The 24,470-nt window shown below is 37.7% G+C and overlaps 1 protein-coding gene across 3 annotated transcripts in view; it reads right to left on the bottom strand.

The window, feature by feature from the left end:
- Positions 1–1,991: 1,991 nt before the first annotated feature.
- Positions 1,992–24,470, bottom strand: part of lrrtm4l2 (leucine rich repeat transmembrane neuronal 4 like 2) — a 29,889-nt gene continuing 7,410 nt past the window's right edge. Inside the window, exons 2-4 of one of the 3 annotated variants that reach the window (XR_009425380.1) lie at positions 21,030–22,630; positions 3,548–4,399; positions 1,992–3,492 (exon numbers count right to left, since the gene is read on the bottom strand). Coding sequence is in view for 2 of the 3 variants with exons in the window: in XM_059523327.1 (XP_059379310.1) it covers positions 4,334–4,399; positions 21,030–22,630 (1,667 nt within the window). In the remaining variant the exon portion in view is untranslated. Of the gene's footprint in view, positions 4,400–20,980; positions 22,631–24,470 lie in introns of all 3 variants that reach the window. The other 2 variants (XM_059523327.1, XM_059523328.1) reach the window with 2 other exon arrangements.

A 24,470-nucleotide genomic window follows, 5' to 3' on the forward strand; every position in this document is an offset into this window, starting at 1 on the left:
GAGTGGAAAGTTTAATTGAAAAGCTGACCAGGACAATTAACAAAAACTTAAGGTCAATGTAATTTACTTGCATTACTGACCTGGAAATAAGAGGCTTGATGATTACATTTTATTTCCTCTGACTTGCTAACAAGAAATTGGGACTGGACATACTGAAGAGTTTCTCTTTTTGTTCTCCAGGTTTTAAAAGAATAGTTCACCAAAAATGTAATTTCAAAAAATTGTCTCACCCTTAGGCCATCCAAGAAAAACAAAATAGGCTGAGTAGTTTCCTTCCTTTTCCTTTATGATTTTCTTTTCGTTTCTGTGATTTTTCATTTTTTAAATGTGAGTCAGAACTGAAAAAAATAAAAATAAACAATAAATCAAAGGATGGCATGGAAACAGAAAAATACATACATTCAAGTTGAAAACAACAACAAATGGAGCTTCCTAATGCTGTTGGATTTCTAGCTTTACAAAGATAGGGACAGTATGTAACATCACATTTCTATGTTCTATGTAACAGCATTTCTCTGTTTTTAATAAGAACATATAGAACAACAATGCTTTGAAAATTCTTATTTTCACACAACAGACAAGTCCTTAAATGAATAAAATGTGAGGGTTGCTTGCGAGAGAAAAATGGGGAAATTTGTCCTTGACCCTTTTCACACATAAGCTCTAAATGCAAATCAGTATTGACACCTTTACCATCTGTCTACTTCAGTTCAATCATAATGGTACAGAGCCTTGAACATGTTCAGCTAATAAAGGTCTCATAGAGAAGCAAATTGCATCATTTGTGTTTTCAACATCAGTCTAGTTCTGCTTTAGATACCCAAGGTCATTGTGCATTCTGAGAATTGAATGGGTAACAGAAATGTTCAGTCACGTTGAGCATATCGAAAAGCCTCAGATAACTATGGGAAATATCATTTTAATCAGACCATGAAGGAGTCCAATCATTTCGTGGGAGGTATAAAGACTCTTCATCATGCTTTAGACTGAGAGGCATGATTAAGCAACAGAGACGTCCTTTTTAGTTCTTTTTATTATACCTCTGACTAAAGGATTTTTAAAAAAAAAAGTAAAAAAAAAACAATAAATCAGGTGAGAACCATTCTCCTAATCTGAGGTCACTGTACATTTGGCTTGCTCTTCAAGAGGATGTGAAATGTTACTAAGTAAATTGCCCAGGAACCCCCACACTCAGACCAACCCAGTGACATTGATAGATTGTATGTTCTTGGCAGTTCTCCCTAAGAGGATCTGATAACGTAAGACTTTAAGGGTGGCCATTTCTCACTAAGGACACATGATGGCTCACAATTCAGTGGTGTGTTTTACATCTTTTCTCAGTGGAGTCTGCACAGGAAAACACAACTATCGCTATGGCTCAGAATTAAGAGCTGCTTTAGTGTGTCTAAAGCAGCGCTCATCTGCAGCGCTTGTACGTTGAACATGAGATACCACAAACCACGTGGCTTGTTGAGGAGAGACGTGCTGTTACTTTTCTATGTTATCTGACTTATGATTTCTGCCTGGCAGGTGATCAAACAGGCAAAAGAATCCCTCAGATACTGAAGAAAAGACCTAAGCCTTTAATCTAGAGATCAAAATATCATGGAGACATGCATGTTTGCCTTTACAACATGGGGCAATATCTCAGAACACCATAGCAATGTACTAAAACCATTTAGTACACAGCCTCGCTGGTCAGTTTTGCATATGCAAGCATCACATTTTCAGCAAAACGATCCAGTTACACTCTTAATAATAAAGCTTCCAAAAGGAGGTTTTTGTAGCAATGCTATTTAAAGAACCTTTTTTGGTTCCCCAAAAGGAACAGTTCTTAATTATTTTTTCATAATGTGAAGAACATTTAAAAAATCTAAATAAACTTTTTACTATAAAGACACTTTATGGAATGGAAAGGTTCTACACTTAAAAATAAAGACTTCAAAAGTTTTTTTTTCTTCTTGCAGTGATGTCTTAGAAGAAAAATTTTGGGTTCTCCAAAAAACCTTTAAGGGAACAGTTCATAAAAGAACCATTTTCCCCTCAGTATTAAAATATTAATATTCTAAAGAACATTATTTCACAATAAAGAATTTATGCAGTGGAAAAGTTCCAAGGATGTTTAAGGTTCTTCATTGACCCTTCCATGCCAATAAATAACTTTTATTTTTAAGAGTGTTACCCCCAACTCAAATCCAGCTCTCTTTAGCCAATAACCTTAATAGCAGTAAACATTTGTTCTGCTTTGGCAGGTTTCGTTCTCGTTCAACTTGTTACTTGCTAAAGACACAGCTATGTTAACCAATTATGATGGGTGTAATTATAATGATTTGTTATGATTTTGGGCTTTTGGACACTTTTGGACAGATGGCATTGCGTGTGCATAATCTTTCCCAGGACTTTCTCTCCATTTGCATTCATTAATTGATGTTCTGGTTGCCGTTAGCTACATTGATACATTGGTTTGTCCTCCTGTTGCACATACACACTTGTTTCAGATGTACCAGATACACATTAACGTTTAGAAGTTTGGGGTCAGTACGATTTAAAAAAAAAAGTTTTTTAAAAATAGTTTCTTAATCTCACCAAAGCTGCATTTATTTGATCAAAATACAGTAAAAATAGCAATATTATTAGAATTAAATTTAGCTGTTTTATATGGAATTAATTATCATGCTGGTAAAGCTGAATTTTCAGCATCAGTATCTTTCAGAAATCAATATAAAATGCTGGAGAAAAAAACCCTGATCCAAAACATTTGAACGGTAGTGTACTGTAAATCTCCTCATAATGCAGATATAGAAAATACTAATGAGATGAATGTGTTATGGTATTAAGTCAGTGGTTCTCAATAGGACCCAGTTTTTATATTGGAAATTAAGTGGTGACCCGACATGATACCCAAATTGTTTATACTGTAGTACAAAAAGTAAGTAAAAATGTCCCCAAATTCAAACATTACAATGTAGTAACATTTCCAAGAAATGCTAAGGCCCAAAAATTATTAAATTATTAATATGACAAATGCTATTTTGATTTCTGAAGTATGATGCCCTCAACAGCCAGTATTTCACCATAAAAAGCAACACAAACCCTGTGAACCTGTATTTAGCATAGTGTGGGTCATATTTTAGTAGTTTGTTTATGGTTTTTGAGGATTATGTCATGCAGACACTCCATTTTTGGATTCTCATTCTGTCTAGTGTATGAATTTGTGCCAAAATACTGTTGGATTTGGAGTTGGATTCCACACATCTTTGATGGCAAAAACAAAAGCATTTATTTTGTTCTCAAAAATGAATGATTATATGGTTATCTGCGTTTTATTATTTGTCTACAACAATGATCAGAACAGACCTACAACCCAATAGCTGAGAACTGCTTAATGCCCTGCCAGCACAAAGTATTCATGGTATTGAGAGAAAATGTCCAGTATGATCTATCCAGATGCAAGTGGTTCAAAAACATGAAGTGTTTTAAAAGACGATCTCTCTTTGATTCATCACATTCAGATAATTTGTTGCCCATACAAAAATTGTCAGCTGACTTTTCTCTGTGAACAAAGAGAAAGGACTCCTAAAAAATCCAGGGAAAGTGGAAATTTCAGCTTTAAACAGAGAACAAAAAACACATTCACAACACACATACTGTACGATAGCCACAATTCAACTCTCCCGTGGTGTGTCCAAGTTCAGGCAGGGCTGAAATCAAATCCCAGTGGATACTCATGGTGAGGTTACAGTCCAAACAGGCTTTTCTTCACGATGTTTTCACAGCAGTCAAAAATATCTTCTGTTGTTATGTAGTCCTCAGAAACCTCCTTGTGGGTTGTGCTCAATTGAGCAATTACCGTCCACTGATCACGAGAGACATTTCTGATGTTTCAGCATGAATAGTTTGTCACATCACTACACAACACAAAAGGGATGAATTGGATGGGAATTCGGACCGTACACGTTGATTCCATGGGGGAGAGGAGGTAGTAGCTATCATACAGCAACAATGGCAGCGCTGAGAAACATTTTGCTGGTTCATTATGGAGAGATTTGCCTTGCATCCTTGCAAGCCCAGTCGTGGGGGATATTTATTGTTGATCGAAGCGACTACCAAACTGGATCGACTTGAAGACAGGGTGTCAAATTGATGCCGTATCCGCTTGCTCCACTTTTAAAAGAGTCCAAAATGAAGGGTTGAGTATGTGTGCCGCCCATTCAGCCTAATTCTTTCTCCTTTTGTGTTGGAAAATTCTCAGTGCTGAAGCAAAATCCAGGAAAAGCTTTATCTGAGCCTCTGCAAATCATAATGGGCAGTGGTGCATTTTCTCACGGGCCCCTCAGTGAATTGTAGATATGTCTCCCATCCAGGCCCCTGGAAGTGATCTGGGATACATGTATGCATTCTGTGAAAATAATTAAGAATGCATTAGATTTACATGACAAATGCAGCATTGTGTCGTGCACTTTTCCAGCACAATTGGAATGCACTAAGCATATTGTTTACACCCAGACTCAATGCATTCAAACAAATTAGCTTTCAAATGTGTTTAATTTGATAGCGTTCCCAAGATGATGTTTCTTGTGCAAACAATGCTCTGCTTTTAATCGAGCTAAGCTGTCTTTGACTCCGGTTGAAGAATCAATTAACTGTCACAACTATATTTTCGGTATCTTTCTTACTGCAGCCAGAAACATTTTTAAAAGGCATGTCATTTTCCAATTAACTTCTAGACGGTGTGTTTGTGAGACGAACGGTTCACTCAGTGCGCATACACACATTTCGCACTCGCTCATCTTCATGACGAGAGTAACCTGCGCTGTGAACAGCTCTTCATGTTTAAAACTGATGAAATTGATCCCTTCTGGTAAAGAAGCTGCACATGCATTTCCATTTTGCATTAAATGTGAGTTACCGCATGCATGCAAATCATCTACATTCTCTGCATCTTCTCAGAAATGTGAATACACTTTGTTCTCTGGTTTAAAAATGTCCTTTCATCCAGCCAACAATATTTTTTGTGTAATTATGTGCCAAACGGAGGAGTTTACATGCTGTTTTTATTTTGCAGTGTTAGTTGAATTTATGATATTCATTCTCTGTGAAGACACAAAAACAGTAGGGGTCTAATCTTTCAATAGCAGTGCTCCAAAGAGAGATGTAATTATTGAGCTTATAAATAAATCATATTTCATGTCTCGCAAAGTGGACAGAGTAGAATTCAGATTGAACATGGAGAGGAAGGCGTACTTGTAAGGTGAGTATAGCTAGTGCATGACTTTGAATTGCCTATTTGGTTAATATTTTTACACTAGAAATGGCTGTGGGCAGGAAACATAAATGCATAATGAGGAGAACATGTTGACATGATCAAGCAAATTAGAAAAGGCAGTATCTATTCACACTAAGTGAAAATAACTGACCTTGAGTTACTGAAAAAACTTTTTTTTCTCTCCACCTACCATTGTGTACACCACAGTGTATGCTAAGTACAATAGCTTTCCACTTCAATATGCACTATGTGAATGGCATGTCTATTTGCAATTTGTCTGAAAAGGATAATATGTATCTGTCTATTGTTCTAATTAGCAATCACTCTTGCTATTGTTTTAGTTAGCTATTGTTCTAGCTAGGTAACATTCTAGCTAGTTGTAATTCTAGCTAGTTATAGTTCTAGCTGTTGTTTTAGCTATCTATCTACTGATCTATTTTTGTAGCTAGCTGTCATTATAGCTCTCATTCTAGTTAACTATTGTTCTGGCTAGCCATTTATATAGCTATCATTGCAGCTAGCTGTCCTTCTAGCTATCACTGTAGCTAGTTATTTACCTCCATCTGGAAAGCATCTGTTGTGTAAAAAAATCTGATAGACGTCCTTTAAGATGTCTGTTTTTCATACAGTACATTTTAAATCATAAAGACATTTTCTAAACGTCTATTTGACATCTGAAAGGAAACGTCCTATAGACGTATTGCAGATTAGCAAACACTCTAAAAAATACGCCTTGCAGATGTAAACGCAGACGTCAAATAGATGTCCTAAATATATCTCATATAGATCTCATAATCTCTGTACATTTGCTATCAGGGATAGTTCTAGCTAATTATCATTCTTGCTCTTGTTCTAGCTTTTGTTCTAGCTAATTATCAACTCATCGTTCTAGCTAGCTGTCATTATAGCTTGTTGTTAGTTCTTTTTTTACTCAGGATGTGATGGGGAGGTTAATAGGGGAACTAAATGTTTTGAGCCAGATTCAAACTTTGATTGTCCAGCATTGCAGTGTGTCAGAGTATGTGTGTTTATTGGTAAACCTCAACTCCAGTTGTGTTTTCGTTTGATCTTGAGTTTTGAGATTTCTTTAATTGTTATAAATCACTCAGATCTCAAATAACCGCTAACCAGAGGACTCTTTTCACCACGGTGGGAGATGCTTCTCTAATGGCTTTTTAATATGCACCTCATCAGTCCTGTAATGGAGTTTTCCAGATGGAGAATGGATAGCGCTCACCTTATCATTGATTAGTCTTCCTCAGAGACACTAAATGAGCCTATCCATCAGAGGTGTTCATTTCTGTACAAAATAACACTTATTACCATAATACTATCTCTGGATCATTATAAACCGCCTAACTGCCCTTTCAGCACGTCTGCACTCATGTGTGTTAACATGTGCATGTGTTTGTATGCAAACTTGGCCTTGATTTATCAGCCCTGAATTGCTGTGGATTGTGAAAAGAGGACAGCAGCTCTAAGAGAAGCCAGCCAAACACATAAATGTGCAAGCATATAAATCTTGATGGCCACTCCACCTCTCCGCCTGTACTGTACTATAGAATCATGAGTCATGCAGAGATGCAAATTAACTGATGGGCCACATAAATTGTTATGATGACAAATAAAAACGTCAACATCAACACTTCGCCAGGTTGAAACACATTTCATATAATGTGGCAGACGGCTGGAGTGAATCTAACAGTAGAGAGACACAAAAATGAAGGTTATTGCTTTCATAGCTCAGGAGTCTTATGAAATATTTTGTAATGTGTAAATATTGGTGATTAGATGTATCAACATGCTTCAGATGTTTCTGCTAAAATCCCTTAGGGAAAATAAAAGTACTCATAAACGAGTCAATAGTTGAAATTAGGGCTGGGATAAACGATTATTTTTTAAACAATTAATCTAGCGATTATTTTTTCGATGCATCGATTAATCTAATGATTAATTTTTCAGACCGATTTGATTTCGATTATCTCCCCATTAATTGACTACTAACAATTTATACATGTTGATTTACATATCTGAATGAAAAAAACATCAATTCTTTAACATTGCAATATAAGTCTATTGCTCTTAAAATTACAAAATAAAAGACTGACTAAGGATGCATTACTTTGCACTTGTATAGAGATAGCATTCAATAAAACCTTGAAACCTTGAAAACACATAGCTTACTGAAACAAGCTTACTGAACACATAGGGCCTAGCTTACTGAAAAAAGAAGTTCTTTCAGATGAAAATAACAACAACTTGATGTCTAGCGTTCAATAAAAAAGGTCACCCAAAATACTTGTTTAGAGCAATTGAAAGAATACAGTATGTAAATGTAAACTTGAGGGCTTTAAGCTAATACAGAGAGTGTTTTTACAAAAAAAAAAAAAATTAACAGTGGCCAGCAGCCTGTCATGGAGAAAAAAAAAATCTCCGAATGCTCCACGTGAAACTTTGGCGTTCTGCCCTTTTTCTATCGTGTCTAATGATTTTGGTTAATATGCACAAGGGAGCAGAGGTGGAAAGTAACGAATTACATTTACTCGCGTTACTGTAACGTTGTACTTTTTAAAGTAATTTTTTAAATCTGTAATTTTACTTTTACTTAAGTATATTTTGATTGAAGTATTGTACTTCGCTACATTTTAAAACACATTAATTACGGAGTAAAAAAAATAAAAAATAAAAAAAATAAATCGCTCCCTGGAAACTACGGCAGTAAATAATGGGCAGGAGGGCAAACTGGCGCTAAAATCACAAGAAAGATGCAGACGGACAAAACAGGCGTTAGTGGTGCAGACACCGCTGAAAACGAAACCCCGTCATATTCTGAAGTTGTACTCGAAGGAAATGAAGTGAACCCCTGGCCATATGTATGCTATATTATGCAGTGTAAGCTGTACTTGCCTAGGAAGACCAAACTAGCAGCTTATAAAATCTCGACAAGACATCAACCCTTCGCAAGAATGTAGAGGTAAGCTAAATAATTGCATCGTTGCATTGGTGGTTAAAATGAAGCTTTGACATTTTAGCAAGAGGTTTTGGACAAATTAGCCAAAAAGACAGTGGTGAGGAGTGTGCTATTTTTGTTTTAATGATGTGCGCGCGCATTTATAGTGCGTTCTTTCACTGTGTGATTCAGTCTCCATTTAAAATCCATTTAGAATGATCACAAAATTGAAGATATAGGGGCAGAAAATTAACATATTTATATAATTTCATATGTTAAATTAAAATCACACAAAGAATGCCATCTTTTCCTCCAAAAATCATCATGAATATATACATACATATATATAACAGTTCAGTAAACAAGTTAATTAAGAGACTTGCGTTTTAGACACCATATTGCCTTTTTTAGCTCTATTTCTACAACAGAAAATAATTCCAAACACAGCCACCAAAGCACAGTTTTGCGTCTCTGAGCAACGTGACAGTGTTTCGTTCCTGAATGAATCAACTGTTTAAATGATTCGGTTCAATCGCAATGACTCACTTATTAACAGTGACTTGCTGACACATACTGGCCATTTTAATTTCACACTTAAAGTATCTTTTGATTTTTTTTAAATAATTAATTTCTTATCATTTCAAATGAGTATTCAACATTTTATGTCTTGTATATCAAAACATTATTCATGCATTGGTAACTGCAGGTTAAATGCATTCTTGTCCTGCACTAAACAGTGTAATACATCTAAATGCCACTTCCAATGAATCTTCTGCATTTCCTCTGCATTAAAAGATGAGTTTGTTGATACTGATTTGCCTGGTAACAGCCCAAATGTTTTATTATTCTAAATAATAAAAACAACTAGTTTGAGATTAATAGACCTATCCCAGGGGTGTCAAACTCAGTTCCTGCAGGGCCATAGCCCTGCAGAGTTTAGTTCTAACACTGCTCCAGCACACATATCATGTAGTTTTCAAATAAACCTAAATGATTAGATTAGCTGGATCAGGTGTGTTTAATTAGGGTTAAATCTAAACTGTGCAGGACTGTGGCCCTCAGGAAACTGAGTTTGACACCCTTGGCCTGTCCCATTTTTGACTCCCTCCCACTGTTAAAATGTAACTAAGTAATTTTTACTCTGAGTAAATTTTAAATGAGCTACTTTTTACTTTTACTTGAGTAGATTTTTAGACTGGTACTTTTACTTGTACTTAAGTAAAATTTCATTAATGTAATGGTACTTTTACTTGAGTAGAATATTTTTGTACTCTTTCCACCTCTGCAAGGGAGGGAGAGAGCAAGAAGCGCTCGTGTAGTTTGAAGACTGTGAGTGCGCGAGCGCGCGTGAAACTTTGGCGTTCCGCCCTTTTTCTATCGTGTCTAATGATTTTGATTAATATGCACAAGGGAGGCAGAGAGCAAGAAGCGCTCGTGTTGTTTGAAGACTGTGAGGGCGCGCGCAGCCGGGGCTCTCTCTCGTACGCGCTCTGTCACTGTCACTCACCGATCAAATAAGGCTTTGACAGCCGCCAAAAAAAAGATCAATGCAAAAAAAAAACCCTGGATTGGTTATATAACGTTGGACAGAATGTTGATCCGGCCATCGCGTATATTCAGCGCACATAAGGTAAACGTTTTGCAAACGTTTTTAGAGAAATAAAAACAGGTCGACGAATCGATGCGCATATTTTGCGTCGACGTCATCGATGACCTCGACGCGTTGTCCCAGCCCTAGTTGAAATACAGTAACAGTATTGAGCAATTGAATGTGGATAGCAGCTTAGATCATTGGTTCTCGTGAGAAACATTTGAACTCATATTGAGATCTCTGACTTGACTGCAGAATTTTTCTAGGTAAATCTGAGCCATTTGAGGCATATGTTGAAATCTGTTGTGAAACTCTAGAGGAGAGAGATTTTGTATTCTGTATTGTTGTTGTTTGTGACAGTTATATGACATGGAGTGGCCAAATTTAGTTGTGTTTTCTGCCACAGTGGAAGCACTTTATACTTACAATAGCCGTGCAACTTAATCATAGAGGGGGAAAAATCAAGTAAAATTTAGACAGGAGACTTCAGCAAACATCTTAGTTTGCTCTCTATTTTAGTATCATTGTCACCTAGGAGAAAATCTGAAATATGTGTTTTTGTTGAGTATCATATTTGATACATCAGGATTTTATGGCTTCTATAGTATGATATAGGAGTCTATGGAGCTCATACTTGAGAAGGAAAAAAACACCTTAATTTCATTCAAAGGCCCAAAATGAGCAACAATATGCAATTGGGGAGAATTAGTGATATTAATATGACACACACACACACACACACACACACACACACACACACACACACACACACACACACACACACACACACACAGATATGGCTTTTTCATGCTCTTAATTTACTTTCATGGACTATATTCCAAGTCTTATTAATTCCAATGATAACTTGTGCAAAGAAAATACTAATAATAATCTTCCCTCTAAAACTTTCATTAAGCCTGTATTTTTTACCCAGATTCAAGGGTGGAGCCATATGACAATTCATATTGACTACTTCTATGGTGATTTTAGGGTCTATAGTGCCTGACAGATGTAGAACATGTAAAGAGATGTGTAACGATTGAAATTCCTTTCATTTCCTTTGGGAAGGAATGGCAGAGGAATTCCAATGACAGAGTGTGACAAGAAAAAAATGCAAGTGCAATCAGACCTCATTTGTACCTAGTTTATTTTTACATTATTCCAATTTGAATCAGATCCCAGAGGTGTTTGCGTATATGTGTACACGGCGTTTATACACCCACCCACAGTATTCACTCATACTTCCATCAGGTAACATGGGAATGGGGAGAACTGCGGAGTGAAATGAGCATGTAGGTCATGCAACAATTTTCTTTTTGACGGCTGTGAAGCCACTATGAAAATGCACACCCAGAGTGGTTGTAGGGTTTGGATCTGTATAATTGTCTCTATTACTAGGAGAGTGACTTTTTATGTCAAATGTTGATGATAGCAGAAAAAAAAGACAAACATCTGCAGGGAGGGATGGCAATGTCTTCAGGCTACTGTGACATTCTCAGAGAGTAGATTTCAAGAAAAAGTATAACTGTGCTTTTAAGTGCCCTATTGTACATTATGAAAGAGGACACAATTTGGAACAGCTTGTTAGCTGTGAATAAGCGAAATCAAGTTAAATAAGTTTCACAATTGCAGGCATGCTGATAACTGAGAGAGAATTTTATCTTTTTTAAGATGTATATTCAAAGCTCTCTGCAGGAAAGACTCCTCTTTTACTTGCTGATTAGACTCTGATTCTGTTTCTTCAATGCTGCTTGGATTTGGAAGCAGGCTATATGTGGAAGTGAATGCATGCTGCATACTGTGCAGTATTCAGTGCATACTGCCTATTAACAATGAGTAAGACTTTAATACAGTATGTGGCGTTGCGTGTTTTTGGCAAGAATATGTTAGGCAAAAACTACAGGCTTATTTATATATATATATAACGCATTAGTTAATTGTAAGATTTTGGCATTGTCAACCACTTTTCAAGGGATAGTTCAGCCAAAAATTTAAATATGTTAAACCTGTAACACAAAAGAAGGTATTTTGAAGAATGCTGGTAACCATGCAGGGACAGGGGTACTGTTTGGTTACCAAAATTCTTTAAAATATCTTCTTTTGTATTCAGCTGATGAAAATTAATATTACTTGAAAGGTCAAATTGAACTGTAAATAAATAAATCTAACTTCCATTTTGTTAGAAAAACTGGGGTGATTGAACTACTGAAAGTAGAAAAAGCTGTCAACACATAAAGTAAATTTTTAGGCCATTGAGTAAGAACAACCTAAAATATTAAATGGCAAGAACTTTGTCAAGTTTGGTGGTGAAGGTCCAACTAATATGCTTCTGAGCATGCTCAGTTTGATCAATGAAGATGCACTTGAATATTTTGTGTTTTTGGTTAATGCATGGCCACTTGCGATGATTTATATTTATTATTCAGAATTAACAGCTGTTTTATCGCTCTGTTGTGTTTTTGATTATATTTTACATTTGATTATATTGTTTCAAGTCACCATTAAAGTCATTAGTATTCTCTTTGGTTTAGTTTCTTCTATTATAATGCGTATCTACAACTATTTTTTTTTTTGGTGTATATATAAGCAACATTATATGACCTTATTCATTCACTCAACAAACTGATCCGCAAGGTAGGTTTAATGTTTTACAGTCAAAGTTTTCAACATAATGTGCTCTTATACACTGCCATTTTGGTAGGTTTTGTTGTAGGCCAACTGGGTAATGTATTTTAGGTCTGCATATTCAGCTAACATTTGATCATAAAATACTTATTTCATCCGTGGAAAACAAATGCACTTTGTCCTAGCTTGGCTTTTTCATGCAAATTAAAGTGAATATGGACACTTTAGGGCTGCTGAACTTCAAAATGACAGTGAAAGCATCATGGAAGCCCCACCAAGCTGTTATAAGAGTTCAAATGACTTGGAATATAATGTGTTGCCAAATTAAATGGCTTTATGGTATTTTTTAAAACCTTTTTCTGATAAGCATCCATCCCTGTACTCTTTTATTAAGGAAAATTCAGAAACAGGTTTTCCAAAAGAAGTGTTCAAAAGAAGAAAGAAAACTAAAGTGAAGTGAAAGTGAAGTGACATTCAGCCAAGTATGGTGACCCATACTCAGAATTTGTGCTCTGCATTTAACCCATCCGAAGTGCACACACACAGAGCAGTGAACACACACACACACTGTGAGCACACACCCGGAGCAGTGGGCAGCCATTTATGCTGCGGCGCCCGGGGAGCAGTTGGGGGTTCAATGCCTTGCTCAAGGGCACCTAAGTCGTGGTATTGAAGGTGGAGAGAGAACTGTACATGCACTACCCCCACCCACAATTCCTGCCGGCCCGGGACTCGAACTCACAACCTTTCGATTGGGAGTCCGACTCTTTAACCATTAGGCCACGACTTCCCACTTCCGACTTCCCTCTAAAAGAGAAGAGCTGAAAATATGAGAATTACCATTCTGTTTAATTAGCCACTGGGTCAAAGGTTCAGGCAAATTCTTCCTTCCTTTTATGAAGTCTAAGCACGGAGTGATATAAATAGCCTTAACATCTTGCTGCACAGTTTGTTTTTAATCTGCACCTTTAATCCAAGATGGATTGTGCTCTATGCTTCTCTGCTCACTTTAATTTCCTTTCTCACTCCTTAAAGAGTGTTGAGAGAGAGAGAGAGAGAGAGAGAGAGAGAGAGAGAGAGAGAGAGAGGAGAATGCAAGGGCAGTAATGAAGTGATTGTGCCAATGGATCTCTAATAAAGGGAGGACTTCCTCTGACCCCCTGAGCTCAAACGTCCCTTCAGCTCTACACCTTTGCTGTCACACTGTGAGTGTTTGTTTGTGTGTGTGTGTGTGCATGCATATGCGCATATGCTGCAGCTTGAGAAGGCAGTTACTTTCAGCCGTCAGGCCGTTAACTGTCTATCTTTAACTGATAGAGGAAAATGGAGGAGGAAAAACAGAAATAGTTGCATTATGTCAGTAGGACAGGAGAAGCGAGAGCTACAGTGGGTAAATAACAAAAGCACTCCTGTTTGGTAAAGCAAGGCATGTGCACCACATTGCAAAAAATGAAATTTTGATCATGTATTCCAGTACAAGTATCTAAACATTCTTGAATATCTTAAATAATGATGCATTGAGCAGAAAAATGACTTTAGATATTAAAGTATCAGAATAAAGCAGGTTTATGCTTAAATCAAGAAGAAAATTATATTTTCTATTTTTCTTTTTATTAATAATAATAAGGGAAAACAAGATAATTTTTTCTGACTCCACTAGCAGATATTTTTTTTCTTGTTTTAAGTATAAACTTGCTTAATTTTGATGCATTTTTCAGAAAAAAAGTATCTTAATGGTATAGTTCACCCAAATATGAATATGAAATAATAATTTACTTACCCTGGTGTTTTTCATTGCTATAATATTGATGGATAAATTTGACTGATTTGTATACAAACACTTAAATTACACTCAATTAATATTAATAATAATTAAGTTGTAGTACTAACTTACTAAATTACTAACTTCTTTCTAGAGTCCATTTTTATATATATATATAAACCTCCCTAGAACCTCCATAAGGTTCATTTTTCTAGCTGACTAACGACTTGAGTTTATAGTAACCGATCATTTAATTAAAAAAAAAAAATTTTTTTGAGGTAAATGACGTAATGTAACCCTCGTTCCCTGAAGGAGGTAACGGAGATGTTACGAATGGGATCTCACCCGAGAGCCCAATCACCTTAGAGTGGTACAAAACGAGCCAATAGTACACAAAGTACCTTGGTCTGCGGAATTTGCATCACGAGCTCCGCCCTGCAGAGCGGGTATATAAGGAGCAGCGCGAACAGCTTGCATTCAAGTCTTCGCTGAAGAGCCGAGGCAGTGACCCGGCCATTCAGCGGAACAGCGATGTGGCAAGGGGACGTAACGTCTCCGTTCCCTCCTTCAGGGAACGAGGGTTACATACGTAACTAAGACGTTCCCTTTCAGTCGGTCACGTTCGACTTTACGAATGGGGTCCCTTACAAAACGCCACATGGCTGTCTTCCAGTGACCCGTGTGAGTGATAGCACCCGGTGGTGAGGCCAGCACGAGGGCCTATAGCTGACACAGAATATACTGGGTAGCATATTCCAGATGGACGTATGCTAGCAGGCTGCCTGCCCGTGGGAGGACTTACAGAAGGCAGGTATCCACCAAGGTGGAGATACATAAAAACTCTGAGGTACCCAGCCCGCAGGGTGGAAGTTTCAACGACAGAGCTGGCAAGGGGCTTGCCAAGGGAAAGACACATGCTGCGAAGAGACTCACTGTGGACATACACACTTGGGATTGCCCAGAAAAGGGGAATCACAACACATGGAGGCACCTAGTCCCACACATGGCTGACCAAGGGACATGTACACAAGTGCTGGACATCAACAGTGCTGGAGGAACCCAGGGTTCTGACTGAGGAACTCATCTGAGGGGAATAGCGCAAGCATCCAGTCCGTGGAGTGGAATGGCGCAGCAAGCGAATTGACACCGAGCAGGTCCTTACTGGCCCGAAGGGGCGAGTACCCGGGAGGACACAGGCTCTACACGGAGATTATAAAATCTTGCAAATGTGTTAGGTGTCGCCCAGCCCGCTGCTCTACAGATGTCTGTTAGTGAGGCGTCATGCGCCAGCGCCCAGGAGGAAGCTACACTCCTAGTTGAGTGAGCTCTCACCCCTAGGGGCATGGCAGGTCTTGGGCCTGATAAGCCAGGACAATAGCTTCCACTATCCAGTGGGGTAAACTCTGCTTGGAGACAGCTTTTCCCTTCTGCTGGCCTCCGTAACAGACAAAGAGCTGGTCTGAGGTCCTAAGGCACTGAGTTCTGTCCACATAGGTGCGGAGCGCACGTACTGGACAGAGCTGCGCCAGGGTTGGGTCTGCCTCCTCCAGGGGCAGTGCTTGCAAGTTCACCACCTGATCCCTAAAAGGAGTGGTGGGAACTTTGGGCACGTACCCAGGCTGGGGTCTCAAGATAACGTGAGAGTTAGCCGGCCCGAATTCCAGGCACGCTTCGTCAACTGAAAATGCCTCCCGTCCCGACAACGTCTGTGCAAGAAGGCTCACTGGGGGAAACGCATACTTGCCCTCAGTCAGGGAGTAAAACAACTGGCAGTGGGAATTTTCTGGTGAGGCAAAGAGGTCTACCTGAGTATCTCCGAAGCATTCCCAAATCAGCTGAACCGACTGGGGGTGGATTCTCCATTCCCTGGGGCGAGACTGCTGCCGTGAGAGCTAGTTGGCTGCACGATTGAGCCTGCCCGGAATGTGAGTGGCAAGATGCTTCTGACCAGTGTTAGGAGTAACGGCGTTTAAGTATAACGGTGTTACTAACGGAGTTTAATTTTCAGTAATGGAGTAATCTAATTAATTACTTTTCCCATTGTTGCAATGCTGTTATCTTTACTGAGAATGTAAAGTGTTGCGTTACTACAATTTGGTTGAATAAATACATTTTTAAATACATTCAAAAATATTTTTTTTATTTTTATTGTAACAATGTTTACTGTTTTTAAAGTATTTTTGATCATATAAATGCAGCCTAAACTTAAAATAAATAAATAAAAAAGTAACAGTTAATAATTTTTTGAGTCATATTAGATTTTATAACATCCAGTGGAGTCAGGTTGGATTTCATATTGACTTTAACGTTGCTTTTGATCCAATTAAACACAAGGGTTGTAAGATTCTCCGAAAGAGTGTGAGACTCAAGAGGGAGGAGGGAAGTACAGTGAAGGATCATCTGTAATGTTTTATTCTTCTCACACACGATACGCAGTATCATGAAGTGAAGACACCTAATATTCCTCAGAATGCTACACATTTGATATGACAGTTATGAGTCACCTAACCCGACTGCAGATTTTACAGTAATTCCTTTTAAAATATGAAATATGATACAGAAACACTTTTTATTTACATTGATCTATCTAATTTGATTATTCACAGCTCATGAAACAAATGCCTTCACTCTGCAGTGGAATCCATTTCCCATGTAATGCACATTAAAGTAATATTAGCATCTTCGCTCTGATCTGTCAGTCTGCAGACTCCTGACACAAAACACCCTCCCTCAGAAAATGCTGCAGGCTCTGAAAAATGTGCCAACTGCTGTCTATTAATACACTTTGCCTATTTATCTCATCCATTTAGCCTGTTTTAAGATTGCTAATAAACGTGATGCCTGTGTAAACACTGTCCTTGGCTTACTCCTGGGAAGAGCTGCATGTGTGCATTTTAATTTGGAATGCAAATTTAGAACAATTATTGTTAGGCCTGTTTTGTTGCAGGAAGTGATGGAGCTATCACTTAACTGATACTGTTGTTGCCTAAATGATCAGCATAAGTCACAATCACAATTGAAATACTGTAGGCCTGTTCACAAAGATTCCTAGTTCTGAGCAATATTTGCCAGTATTTTAAATCGAAAATATACATATAAAGAGAAATTTCATTTTTGCATGAAGAAAATGATCTTATTACATTTTATTTGTGGGTTCTAAGTTTATGTACATTTTTGTACTGCCTTTAATAAAATAATAATAATAATAATAATAAATAGAAAATAAACAATGCATTATGGGAATGAGAATGTTCAAATCACAATATGCATTGTTTTAATGCAGCTTTACAGAAAATGCATGTGTCTACCTTACAATTTATGGTGAATGTACTGTATAAATGCAATTCATTTACAAACAAATAAAGTTCACAATGCAAATGGTTCTAAAATGTGCTTAACTTTCTTTATGCAAAATATGATTTATTTTTTATTTTTATTTTACTCTGACGTTCTTTACTGCCTTTGTGAGATTTAATCAGAGAAAAACTGAGATTTTTTCTAGAAACGTCATGTTGTGACAACCTGCTGCATGTATACAATGCATTTTGTCAAAAAAAAAGCAAGGTCAAACTTGCGACTCCAAATGTATTTTACTTCATGGTTCTGGAGGCAAAGTATTCTTATCAGAAGCAGAACCAAACAAGCAAGTTTCCACTTAGGAAACTTCAGCAGGGATAATGAAAAAAAAAAAAAAGAATCAATTTCATGAATAGAAGTGTGAAGCCGAGGTGGAAATGCCATAGACAGGAAAACAATCTATATCATTAGGGTCACCAGAAGATTGAAAAAGTTAGTCACTCTACTGAAGTACAGGTTAAAGCAGAGCCTGACACATAGTGTTTATGCCTTTCAAATTCAAGATGCATGTTCCACCAGGTTGTCCTAATGAACCAAAACATAAAACAATGACAGCTGGTTTTGTATTGGGAACTGTCAACTGCACGGGAGGGAGATCGACTGAGAAATTAGTGCATGAACAGCATGTGAATATGATGTTTATGCAACCGCAAAATTTATTCTGCGGATGGTGTTACAAATCAGTTTCAGAACAATTACAGTACTGATCCTAAAATACTCGAGCCTCCTAAAAAAACAACAACAACAACAGAAGTGTTTTAGACCAGTTTTTTGTATGGGTGGATGGAGATATGAATCATGTAGTTTATTGGTCTCTGGGGGGTAATATAAGCTAATATAAATGCCTTCAGCAGGATGCATATGAGCATATGCCACACAGTATATTTCTATAAATTGGGAGCTTTCGAGACTGGTGGGAAAATGATTGACATCTTTATGAAACTATCAAGCACAGTAAAATGTGACATTCTCTGAATGTCACACATCAGCACTTGGAGAGAAGCCAGTAGCGTCACTTTCATCATTATGGTGACACGTTTTAAGGCAGTGACTCTCATGCATTGGACATCAAGAATAGGATAGGAATAGGACGATTTACTGTTTTGGTTAGTGTAAATGTCTTTTTTAAATGCAATGGTTTTATTCTTACAGCAGACATTTATCTTGTATAGTTTTGTGTATGTTTATTCATGCATATTCCCATATTGGCATCAGCGTAATTTGGCTAATAACATAATATACTAATGAAATTGTGATTGGATGGAAAGTTTTTTTCCTCTTCCTTTTAATAAGCCTGTTTATTGCTCTGCACTAACTGTGCATGATTATGTGGTTAGTTACATTTGATTATGGTTGTGAAACAATTTTCATGCAAATTGATTAAATTAAATTAATTATGCTAATTAATATCAAATTAATCAGAATTGATTGCAAATATCTGTTGAAAAGTTATCAAATAAAAAATTTAAAAAAAAATTGCTCTTCAAAGCATTTAAAAGACAAAATGTAGCTTTAGAAGCCTATATATTGTTAAATGCATATGTACTGATGTTCAGTTATATGGACATAAATGATATAACTGACCTAAAGTTGAATTCATTTTACAATGGACTCTACATAGCTTTTTATGTGGGATACATTCATTCGCATTGACATACAGTATTTTGTTTGTTTATTTATTGGTCTTTGTACACATTTGGCTGTTGTATTGTATTTCGCATCTGCATTTGGTTTCATTCTGTTTCGCAGTGTTTTTAGCAGACTTAAACTTTAATGGATACTTTATGCTTGAATTTTCATATTGGTTTGAAAATGTCTAATTATGGAGTTTACGTAAATATTAAAGTGCATTATAAACTGCATCACATTTAAAAAAAATAATAATTATACTAAATAATCATGTTCAATTGATAGGCCTAATTTGCCTTTTCCCCCTGCTTGCTGTGACCATTTCAATATAATGTAAACCAATGTAATGCATGCAGAAAGGTATTTCAGCCTGAAAAATACATTTGGATTTGATAGATTTGATAGATATCTCCATCCTCACATCTCATCCCATGTGACCCACTATTGCTATGATTTTCTATTGGGATGGGACAGAAAGCCAGACTGGGTACAATTAAGGCATGTGTCCTCCCCATCAAAAATGTCATGCATTGTCTGGTGAGGTTTGTAAAAGCTTTTATTAAGGTTCCTTTAATTTTTCTGCATCACCCAAAAATCAGGAGTAAATTCAACCCAAACACGAGAAAGAAAGATAAATATTAAGATGCAAAAATGACTCATTAAATGTCAAAACTGAAGATGTGATGACCCGTTATAACAAAGATGTAATCAAAAGGAACAATGTAGCACCCCCAAGCAGGAGTTAAAAGACTAGGCAATAATTGAATGTGCTGGAAAACATGAATATGTACATTGATTTCCAACATCTGGTACTTGTAAAGGGCACGTAGTCATGCAGCAAAATGCATCTAGATAAATTTTTTTTATAAATAAATAAATAATGCTTTGTACAATAAAGCTCCATAATTTAAGTACATAATTACTGTCACTATTTCAGTTCCTTCTCGTCCGAAGATAAACACAAGGCTTATAATGACTCACAATAACATCACTGTGAGTGTTGTTTAGTGTCATGAAGGCTTTGTTTCTGTAAGGCAAATACAGATGACACTACTCTGCTAGGATTGTTAACTATGAATTAAGTTTAATTGAGGGAGACTATCAAGTGAAAATTTTTAGAGCTGGTTGCAAAGCACTTAAGGGTTGTATAATCAAATATAATACTATGATGGGTTAAAGGATGTACTTTTTCACAACTCTTAGGCATTACTTATCAGTGTGAACCAAGGTAGCAGAATTCTTAATTCAAGCTTAATTCGTGCACTGGCCAACATTGTCAATTATGTTGTTATTTACTCTTTGTAAACTTGTATGCTGTTAATTGTCCTGTAGAACATGAAAGGAGACTCTTTTTATTTTTTCCATTGACAATTCAATGTGACCATGTTTGTCAAGCTCCAAAAATAAGAAAACTATAAAAAATCATACGACTTGTATTCTCCTCAAGTTAATGCAAAAGAAGATTTGGAATATAGTGCATGAGTGAAATTAAGTTATGTTAATTTCATGAGGGGGAAAGGTTGTCCTTTTTACAACTTGATGGATGTGGTCACTGAACTATCATTGTATTACAAAGTCTTTTTGTGAAGAATCTTCACATTTCTCCTTTAGAGATTTTTCCTACAGAAAACAATTAACAGCATGTTTGGAATGACTAGGTGAGTGACTAATGGGAGAATTTTTTTCTTTTATATAATCTATTTCTCTACTCATGCAATTAAATTTGAGCATTTCAAAGATGTGGTTCAGAGGAATGACAGCGAGAAGGTTTACGGGCATTCAAGCTCTTAAAAAGTTTACCTCTGACTCCCTGGTGCAGAGAATTCCTTTTTTTAGTGGTAGGTCATACCTCACACTCTCTGGAGCCCGAGATGGTGCAGGTGCACGCCCCGTTAACCAAAGAGTCCATGGTCTCAGCATTGGCATGGTTGTAGCTTAGATAATACTCTTGCAGTTGAGTGTTGATGTTGTGCTCAGGCTCTTGAGTCTTTTTCCTGCGCTTGTGTCGAATAGAGTGCTGCTGGAGTTGCCTCATGCTGTTAGGGTATCGTCGCCATGACACATAAATCACCAACAGGATTAAAGACACTGAGAGAAATAGGGCAACGCTGCCGGCGATGATCTTGTGGAAGGTCATATGCTCAAACTCGGGTTCGGGGGTGAAGGGTAGGCTGGTAGTTGTTACCGTTAGGGGTTGTAGGAATTCATTGTTGGACTGAACAGGAAATAAAACCTTTGGGGTGAGTCTTTGTATGTGGGTAACTTGAGAAAGCTGTCTAGTTGTGGTGTGTGGGGTTGTAGTGGTTATTTGGGTTGGCCAAAGAGTTGTCGTAGTAGTCAGAAGAAGATTTAATTCTGTGGTCGGTTCCACAGTGAATATCTCCTCACACACTGAGTTGTTCCTCACTGCATCCATGACTCTTTCCCCCTGAAGGGATTTGGGAGTGCTGCAAATAATGCTGGCATCTCTAGTTCCCCTGAAATTCCTCAGCCAAGACACCAGGGGACAAATACTAGAGCTACAGTCCCATATATTTCCTGCCAGGTTGATAGTGCTAATGGAGATCCACGATGAAACGACTTCCTGGGACACGTTGCTGATCTTGTTAGACTCCAGACTGAGCATATGCAAGTTGGGCAAACACCTAAAAATAGCAGGATCCAAAACTTGAATCTCATTGCCTGATAGATCCAATTTCTGTAAAGTGTGCCAAGTCCAAGGCGAACCTTGAACGACCGTCCGTATGCGATTCCATTGCAGATAAAGTGCCTGCAGATTTAAGAGGCGTGGAAATAGGAAAAAGTTAATCCTAGAAAATTGATTGTGCTCAAGGTGAAGTTCTGTCAGCCTGAGCAGTCCCAGAAAGGTTGTACGAGTTATAGTCCTTAGGCGATTATAACCCAGATCTAGAAACTCCAGGCTTCGACATTCCATAAAAGTACGGACAGGGATGGTATTGATGTTATTTGATCGGAGGTGAAGATTCTGAAGTTTGCGTAGTCCATAAAAATGCCCCGGCATCAAGTCCTGCAGCTGGTTGTAGGAGAGGTCAAGGTTGCGAAGGTTAGGGACAGTCTCAAAGGTGCCGTTTTGCAACTGCACAATCTTGTTAGAGCTTAAGATTAGTTCCTTTAGCCTACGAAGTCCTTGGAAAGCCAGTCTATCCACTACATTGATGGAATTGTGGTCAAGGTAGAGCCAGACCAGCTGGTTGAGGTGAGCAAACTGGTAAGGTAGCAACAAAAGGAGGCTGTTGTACCGCAGGGACAGACCCTGGCACCCTAGAGAGATGTTCTCCGGGACATCTTGAAAGGCGCCTGATTCGCAGTAAACAATCTTGCCTTCGCAGCGGCAATGCACAGGGCACAGCCGTTCCCCCTTGCTGAGCAGCAGGAGAACAGAAGCATGGATAAGAAAACATGACAGGCGCCCTTCCCAGAGTAAGGGCCCTGTGGAGAGATACAGACAGAACACAGACAGACAACATTTGAGGTCAGTTTTAGCATTCACCGTAGAGAGCACAGGTTTGCAATTGACAGAGTGGGTGCGCAGATCCATTATCCACAGCTTCATCTTTATCATCAAGGAAAAACGATTCATGATTGTGATGGGGATGGATAGATGTGCTGAGTGGTTTCAAGCTATTAAGTACCCTGTTTTTAGCCAAAATGGAAGTGAGGGGGAAGTGGAAAAAGTGTTTTAAATGAATGGAAATCAATGAGATCCACTTATCAGAGCTGAACTAATCAGCATACGCCTGACATACGCAAGGAACAGTAACAGTAAAAAAAGATTTTAGTGTTGGAGACTAAAAATAGAATTCCCAATCTATGTTCAAAGAAGCCAAACACTGAATGTATCTTAACCTTCACGCTAAATTAGGTATGAGAGAAAGGCAACATCAGGGTCATCTGTCTCAAAGTTTGCTTGTATCATTAGCAAGTAACACATGATAAATCAGTTTCCCACTGTTCTACTGCTTTGCGTTGATGCTTTAACAAGAAGAGATGTGCAACAGCAATGGGGCATACCAAACTGTTTACACAGTCATCAATTTTATATAATAGTGTCCTATTGGGGCAGTAAACATGTTCCATCCTGTGACTAAAGGCAAGTCACCCATCTCCTGCTGACTAGTTATTGGAACAGAGAAATGGCACACATTGCTTTCCTTAGCAGCAGAGATCATTAGCGACATGCAGGGGCATAAATTTCATCTAACAGTAGGAGGGGACAATAAAAAAAACACAAAATTTCTCAAGAGCAATTTTTGAAGGGGACACAAATAATACAGCTCAAATTGTACAAATTGTACTAAGTATATGTATATACAGAGGAAAGCCTTACTACTTTTAATGTACTGTAGCAGGGAGACCGTGCCAAATTAGAAAATTTCATACTGTTGTGGTTGCACCGCGATAGCGGTAGTGTCCGTTGTAGATGTTACTATTTTTACTCTGGTAAAAAAAAAATTTCTGGGGGTAAAATACAAGTTTATTGGTGGTCTGGTAAAATTCTCATTCCAGGAACTAAATATCACATTTGGGGCGCTTCAACCCACAGGAAAATCATGGACTTGGCTTGATGTAAAAGAGGAAATCAGGCATTTGGACCAAAGCACTGTTAGGCAAGAGAGGGGGAGCTTTTTTTTGCCCCATTTGTGTTATTTTACTATGAACAAAGTTATTTAAAGTATAAAATATTGTTATTTATAATACACAGCGAAGTTTTTAATCATATTTCTAGGGGGGGACAGCCCTCAGATAGTGGGGGTCATGTCCCCCCCCGACCACACCCCTCGTCACCCATGAGCAGTCAAGAGCAGTAGGCTACTCAATGGATTTGGTACATTTTCTACAGCTTGTTTTTAACTAGTATAACAGGACAGAAAAAAAAAATCTTTATCTAAAAAAAGGGTGCATGTGAACCTTAGCAATCAATCTCCACGTCTGGCTGTTAAAGAAATCAATGAGCAAATTAAACCTTAGAGAGTCATTAGAGGTTTAAGATTTGCAGAGCTGATTCGCATAATGTTTTCCTCTCACTTAACTGTTTAAAAATCAAGAACAGATAAGGATGTTTTAAAAAGCATAGCTACCTGATGTGTTCATAATGGAGGGAGAGCTTTTTTTATCTTTGCTGTGCTGTTTCCTATGTTGATTTTCTTGAATTAGGCTACTTGAACTCAACATGAAATCATTGATCTGTTTACTTTGGTCCTAATTTGTGTGTGTAATGTTCCATCAAAATGCAATACGTTTTGCCACAATTAGGTTTATACACTTCCGT

This window comes from Carassius carassius, chromosome 34, assembly GCF_963082965.1.
Source record: "Carassius carassius chromosome 34, fCarCar2.1, whole genome shotgun sequence".
NCBI classification, from domain to species: Eukaryota; Metazoa; Chordata; class Actinopteri; order Cypriniformes; family Cyprinidae; genus Carassius; species Carassius carassius.